Here is a 7,353-nt window from a genome sequence, read left to right as displayed (position 1 = left end):
CTTACAACACACACACACACACACACACACACACACACACACACACACCTGCTCACACACTTATATCTTGTGCTCTCTTCAACCAAACTGTGTATGGCTCCTCAAACACACACTGTTTTACTGACCGTTCCTTTCCTCCCACCACACGTGGCTCCATGCAACAGGTATTTTTCTCAGCTCTTCCACTTCCACCTGTTAAAATCTTTTTTTTTTATATTTTATTTATTTATTTGACAGAGAGAGATCACAAGTAGACAGAGAGGCAGGCAGAGAGAGAGAGAGAGAGAGAGGGAAGCAGTCTCCCTGCCGAGCAGAGAGCCTGATGCGGGACTCGATCCCAGGACCCTGAGATCATGACCCAAGCCGAAGGCAGCAGCCTAACCCACTGAGCCACCCAGGCGCCCCCCACCTGTTAAAATCTTAAGCTCAGCTCAAATACCTTCACAGCCATAAAGACATCCCAGCACCCCAGTCCTGCTGTGCCTCTGCTCTGGTCCTTTACACCTTGTGTTGTTAGTCCTGTCTGTGACTTATGGTTGGAGCTCTCTGACTACACCGGCAGCTCCCTGAGGGCACAGGCTATGTCTGATTCACCCAGGGCTCTCTATCATCCTTCCCTGTTTGGTCTTTTTCCAGAGAACCAGTGTTAGTCTCCTAGGGCTGCTATAACAAAGTACCCCAAACTGGGTTACCTCAAACAATGAAAATTTATTTATTCTCTCAGGGCTCTGGGGGCTGGAAGTCTGAAATCAAGGTGGTGGTGGGGCCATGCTTCTCTCTGAAGTCTCTAGGGAAGAATCTTTCCTTGTCTCTTCCTACCTTCTGGTGGTTACTGGCAATGCTTAGCATTCCTTGGCTTGTAGATTGAAATCTCTGCCTCTGTCTTCACATGTCATTCCCCTTTGTGCGTGCACGAGTGTGTGCATGTTGTGTGTGTGTGTGTGTGTGTGTGTGTGTGTGTGTCTATGTCCAAGTTTCTCTCTTCTTATAAGGACACCAGTCATTGGATTAGGACCCACACTAATGGAGTATGGCCTCACCTTAACTTGATGACATCTAGTATACCATCCAACATGCTCTGTATTTTCTATTTGTTTATTGTCTCTCTGTTCTACTAGAACATTAGCTTCATGAGGTTAGAGATTGTTGTCTAGTTTGTTCATTATTCTATCCTCAGCGTCTAGAACAGTGTTTGACACATAGTAGAGACTCAACAAGTATTTTGTGAATGAATCTCCCTACCCATTCACCCCATGACCCACAGGGAATCTGAATGAAAGAAGCAAGGATAAGGATGAGAATGCAGGTATTGCCTAGAACATAACACTTTGTAAGTGTTCACTGGATGAATAGAAGTGTGCGATGGATGTGTTAACTTAACACAAAGATGGTGCATCTTTTTTGTATAAAGTACTGAGAAAAGATATGAAGAAGCGAGAAGGAAAACTCTGAGCATCCTGGCTATGCCTCCTTGTGACCCTGGGCAAGTCATTCAACCTCTGGGTTTCACTCTCCTTGTACCTGTAACATGGGGGTAATAACACTACCTACCTCATAGGATTGTCATAAGGATTAAGTGATGTAATGTAAAATGCTTAGCACAGTCCCTGGCACATGGTAAGCTCTGTAGAAGTGTTAGTTATTACTACTGTAATTGCTGTTATGTGCTACACTCTGTGCAAGGTATTTGTTTTTTTTCTTAAACTAGCCTTATCAAAATAAAATTTACATATCATAAAATTCTCCCTTTAAAAATGTACAGTTCAGTGGTTTTTAATTAACAGAGTTGTGCAACCATCACCACAATTGAATTTTATTTTTTTATTTATGGTATTTTTAGAGAGGGAGAGAGAAAGAGGGAGGGACAGAGGGAAACGGATAGAGTCTTAAAACAAACTACACGCCCAAGGAGGAGCCCACCTCGGATCTCCATCTCACAACCCTGAGAACACAAACTGAATTCAAGAGTCGGGGGCTTACCCGAGGGAGCCACCCAGGAGTCCCACCAATCTAATTTTAGAACATTCATTCTCTCTCAAAAAACCTCATACCTGTTAGTAGTCACTCCGCTTTCCCCAACACATGCCCCAGCTCCTGGCAAGCACCAGTCTGCTTTTTGTCTCTATGAATTTGCCTATTCTGGAATTTTATATAAGTGAAATCATGATATGTGGCCCTTTTTTCTTTTTAATAGAGAAAGAGAGAGAACGAGAGAGTGAGTGCATGCCAGGAGCAAGAGGCAGAAGAAGAGGGAGAGTGAGAAACTTAAGCAGGCTCCATACCCAGCATGAAGATCAAGAGGGGGCTGCATCTCAGGACCCTGAGATCATGACCTGAGCCAAAATAAAAAGTGAGCCGCTAAAGCAACTAAGCCGCCCAGGCATCCCACAATATGTGGCCTTTCGTGTCTCATTTAGCATAACGTAACATAATGTTTTTAAGGTTTATCGATGTTTTAGCATGGATCAATACTTCAGTCCTTTTTATGGCTGAAAAGTACTCCATTGTGTGGATATGGCACATTTTGTTTGCCCATTCATCGACAGATGAACATTTGATTGTTTCTGCTTTTTGGTTTTTGCAAATAATGCTGCTATGAACATTCATGTACACGTTTCTTGGTGGACATATGTTTTCATTTCTCTTGGCTATGTACCTAGGAGTGGAATTCCCGGGTCATATGGTAACTCTATGGTTAACATTCTGAACAAATTTCAAACGGCTCTCCCAAGTGACCACACCATTTTGCATCCCAAAGGACCACCCAACCTACCAATGGGTAGGTTGTTCCTACCCATTCAGTGGCCGAAGCAGTGGGAGTTGCAGACCAGTCTTCTGTAGTGGGCTGAGCGCTCCAGTCTTCAGCAGGGAACTTCTAGGAAAGGCACCAAAGGCACATACACACCTTCAGACCAGTTTGGGACCTTGGGTTGAGTAACAGTAAACTCAGGAACTGGAGCAGTACATTCACCTTGAAATTCCTCCTTGGGCACAGCCTTTTCAGCAGCGGCCTGCTCTTCCTCTTCAATCTCTTCAGGATCTCTGTAGAAGTAGAGATCAGGCATGACCTCCCACGGGTGCTCATGGGAAACGTTGCCATGCATGCACAGAAAGAACTTCCTGGTCCAGACCCACTGAGGGTTCTGTCTTGTTGTTGCATGGAATGGCAATGCCCACATGGCACAGAGGAGTGTCTGTGTAATATAGAGCATTGGTAGGCAGATTAACATAAGACACTTAGGTGGCAGGCTGGTGATCAGCCCGGGGACCAGACATCACCAGAAGTCATGGCTCCAGGGAGGCTGTCTGGAGCTGGCTAGTGAAGTTTCGGGGAGTGACGTGGCCAGCGGTAGGACTGGATCCAGGAACAACAGCAAACTTGAACACAGCTCACTGGCCACTATTACTGGAGTATATGACACTGGCAGCAACCAAGTTTTCAATGGTAACAATGGTACAAGCCACCAGCAGAAGCTTCTCCCAGGTTTTCTTCAGATTTAAGCTGTATATGCCTTCATTTTTCTCTTTAGAGATGTACAGTTCCACTTGGAAGTCAAGCTTGGTGCCACTTAAGGGGGTTCTTGCTGCAAAGATTTTAAGGACAGCCGCCTCCTTCATGTGGAGGACACTAAAGGCTCTGGAAATTGTGAAAGTTATGACAGGAACTCAGAACAACACCATATGGGTAGCACAGAAATCTCATTGTGTGTGTGTGCGCCTCATTGTGGTTTTTGATCTGCGTTTATCTGGTGGCTAATGATGGTGAGTGTCTTTTCATGAGCTTATTGGCCCTTTGTATCTTCCTCAGAGCGATATCTCTTCAAATTCTTTGCCCATTCAAAAACATTGGGTTGTCTTCTTGTTGTTGGGCTCTAAGAGTTCTTTGTGTATTCTGAATACAAAACACTTATCAGATATACCATCGGCAAATATTTTCTCCTATTCTGTGGATTGTGCTTTCTGTGCCAAATGCTTTTATCTGCTTTTTTCTAAGACCACTCCTACCAGACAGGTGTTATTGATTGGGGAAATGGAAGTTCAGAGAGAAGATAGAATTTAAATCCATTTTTGTCTCACTATAAAATGGATGCTTTCTCCTCTACCCCAACCTGCTCACAAGGATGAATGAAGACATGTTTCTGGCTTTAAGGAGCTCGACTTGGCAGAGGACATAAAATAAGAACACAAACGAATGCATTTTAAAGCAGAGATCCACTTGTCCCATAGTACCACAAGAGAAGTGTAAAGAAGTGAAATGGGAGGTTGAGAGGAGAGAGAAAGTGAGCACTTCTGGCCAGGGAAATTAAGGTTGGCTTCAATAAGGTGGCATTTAAGTCTTGAAGGATGGGTCTCACTGGATGAAGACAATGGACACAATGGAGAGCATTTCCAGAGGAGGGCAGAAAGTGAGAGCTGGAGGAATGAATGGAGCTTTGATCCTTAGCTGCGATGGGGAGTCCCAGAACTCGTTGGGATGGGATCCTGGGACCTCCTTGGTTGGAGGACCCAGGGACTGGGTAACTTTCCTGATCCTGGGGTTGAGGGGGTGGGGGATCTGGATGTTGCACTGGATGGAGAGTTTAGGAACTGGCTGCAGTGGGGGGTGGATGGCTGTGATGACTGTGGGGAAAGGGAGGTGATGTTCTGGGGGCTGCCTGGGAAGTGGGAGCTGTGGCCTTCCTGGGCTGGAGGGACATGGGGCTGGCTGAGATGGAAGAATGGTCCAGGGACTGGCTAGGATGAGAGATCTCGGGACTACCCGGGATGTGGGCGGGAGGGAGGTCGCCTGAGATAGGACGTCCCGGGGTTGGATGGGATGTGGAATCTGACACTTGGGATTGGCAGGCCCGGGAATGCGGAGTCCTCGGGAGGCCCGGATCCGGAGGCTGCCTGCAATGGGGGTTCCAGGGATGTCTTAGATGAGGATCTTGGGCTGAGAGGACCCCAGGGACGTTGGAACGGACCGAGATGGAGGGCTGCGTTGGGCTGCATTGGGTGAAGCCCCTGGGAGCGGTGGCACAGAGAGATTCCCCGCAGCCTATGCTGCGGCCGGCGCGAGTGTCTCAGGGCGGGTCTGCCTTCGGGCTCGGGTGGCGGCGGCAGGTGGGGCGCGCGGGGGCGGGCCGGGCGCGCGGGGTGGGGGCAGGGGCGGGGGGCGGGCCGGCGGCCGGGGCGGTCCCGCGCGGCCGCGCTGCGCAGTGACTCCGCAGCGGGCGGAGCGCCGTGGGCCGCGTCCTCCTGAGCCGTGGCGGTGGCGGCGGCAGCCTCAGCTCCTGCTCCCGGTGCCGCCGGCCCCAGAGCTGTCTCCCGGGCCCCCCCGGGCCCCCGGGCCCTCGAGCCCGGTGCGCGCCCTCGCGTCCCGCCGGCCCCCTCCCCCGGCTGGGCCCGGGGGAGGGTGGCGCCGTGAGCGAGCGGGGACCGGGCTCTCTTGCCCCTTCCCCTGCCCCTGGGCCGCCAGAATGGAGGCGGGGTCGGGGCCCCCGGGCGGTCCGGGATCCGAGAGCCCCAACCGGGCGGTGGAGTACCTGCTGGAGCTGAACAACATCATCGAGAGCCAGCAGCAGCTGCTGGAGACCCAGCGGCGGCGCATTGAAGAGCTGGAGGGCCAGCTGGACCAGCTCACCCAGGAGAACCGCGACCTGAGGGAGGAGAGCCAGCTGCACCGCGGGGAGCTGCACCGGGACCCCCACGGCGCGCGGGATAGCCCCGGCCGCGAGAGCCAGTACCAGAACCTGCGCGAGACCCAGTTTCACCACCGAGAGCTGCGGGAGAGCCAGTTCCACCAGGCGGCTCGGGACGTGGGCTACCCGAACCGGGACGGCGCCTACCAGAACCGGGAGGCGGTGTATCGGGACAAGGAGCGGGACGCCGCCTACCCGCTCCAGGACACTACCGGCTACCCAGCCCGCGAGCGCGACGTGGCCCAGTGCCACCTGCACCACGAGAACCCAGCCCTGGGTCGCGAACGTGGCGGGCGGGAGACCGGGTCAGCTCACCCGGGCCGCGAGAAGGAAGCCGGCTATTCGGCGGCGGTGGGCGTGGGGCCCCGGCCACCGCGGGAGCGGGGCCAGATGAGCCGTGGCGCATCCAGGAGCTCCAGCCCCGGGGCCGGCGGCGGCCACAGCACCAGTACCAGCACCAGCCCGGCCACAACCCTCCAGAGAAAGTAAGGAACGTGTGTTCGTACCACCACCCACCCCTCCGTTCACCCCAGCTCTTCCCCTCTAGTTCCCTCTCCAACTTGTATGGCTGATAGAGTAAGAAGCCCGTGCCTGATTCCATGTCCTCCTCTCCCGTCCCAGCCTGTCAGGAGGAGCTGACACCCCTTCTCTAGCCACCCCAGCCTAGGTTGGCCAGATGAGTGCAGGTGTCTCTTCTTTCTCAAAACCACGAAGTGAGGGCCTACAGCAGTCATCACCCCTCCACTTCTTCACCCCCTAGCTGTACCCTTGCCAGAGGATGGCTATTTATTTATTTATTTATTTATTTTGGAGGTGCTGCTTGGGATTTTTATTATCTGATGGTGTCACCTCAGAGCCCCAAGGGAAAGAAAGCCCCCATTCTCCCCCCGCCCCCCCCCCAACCAACCTTTGGGTTTCCTCTGCAGGTGCTGAGTGCAGGCCTGATCTTGTCTCTGATGGTCTCAGACCCATCCTTTCCCAGATAGGCAGGTGGGGACTGGAATGGCTGCTGGAGGCTGAGACGCCCCTCTGAGGGGAACTGCAGCACATTCTGGCCAGGGGAGCAAAGATGGGAGAGCAAAGATGGAGGCCAGGCCCTTGGCTAGTTCCTCAAAGACCACCCCTCTCCACCCTGGAGAAAAACACCACCCAATGAAAGAGCTACCGGGAAGGGAAGTCTACAGATCTTCCCTCTTGTTGGATCAGTGCCAGTTTCTCTTCTGGGGCCTGTATCAGCCTATTCGGGACATGTTGGCAGTGTCTCTTGGGTTGGTGGGACATAGGCTGGGTCCACTTCTTCCTTGCAGACAGTACCATGAGCTGGTCGAGATAAATGTCAGGCTAAGAGAGTCAAGGGCATGCAGGCTCACAGGGCTTCCCTGAAGGCTCCCTGCTTTCCCTTCTGCTGTATTGGAAAGAACACTGAACCGGGAGTTAGGAGACCTGGGTCCCCCTTCCAGCTGTGCTGCAGATTGGCTTCGTGACCTTGACTGAATCCCTTCCTCTCTCGGGCCTTCAGTCCCCCCCCCCCCCCATATCTTGTCTGCCTCGAATGCTCTTTAAGGTCCCCAGCTTAGATTTGATGGTTCTGTGACTAATACAGCCACACTACAGAGCAAGTCTGAAGTCCTCTAGCGAATGGACAGCCTTCCCCCTCCTCTCACTGCTCAGC

At 52.3% G+C, this 7,353-nt stretch overlaps 1 protein-coding gene and 1 pseudogene across 3 annotated transcripts in view; one reads left to right on the top strand and one right to left on the bottom strand.

Moving 5' to 3' along the window:
- Positions 1 to 1,506: 1,506 nt before the first annotated feature.
- On the bottom strand, positions 1,507 to 4,387 carry LOC116582259 (annotated as a pseudogene).
- Positions 4,388 to 5,196: 809 nt separating this feature from the next.
- Positions 5,197 to 7,353, top strand: part of IQSEC2 (IQ motif and Sec7 domain ArfGEF 2) — a 77,442-nt gene continuing 75,285 nt past the window's right edge. For 2 of the 3 annotated variants that reach the window (XM_032330018.1, XM_032330022.1), the window contains exon 1: positions 5,340 to 6,166. In XM_032330018.1, coding sequence (XP_032185909.1) covers positions 5,460 to 6,166 — 707 coding nt within the window. In that variant the 5' untranslated portion in view covers positions 5,340 to 5,459. Of the gene's footprint in view, positions 6,167 to 7,353 lie in introns of all 3 variants that reach the window. The other variant, XM_032330019.1, reaches the window with a different exon arrangement.

This window comes from Mustela erminea, chromosome X (genome assembly GCF_009829155.1).
Source record: "Mustela erminea isolate mMusErm1 chromosome X, mMusErm1.Pri, whole genome shotgun sequence".
In the NCBI taxonomy this organism is placed as follows: domain Eukaryota; kingdom Metazoa; phylum Chordata; class Mammalia; order Carnivora; family Mustelidae; genus Mustela; species Mustela erminea.
Note: the sequence above shows the minus strand (reverse complement) of the source record. Positions and strands in the feature narration are given on the sequence as shown.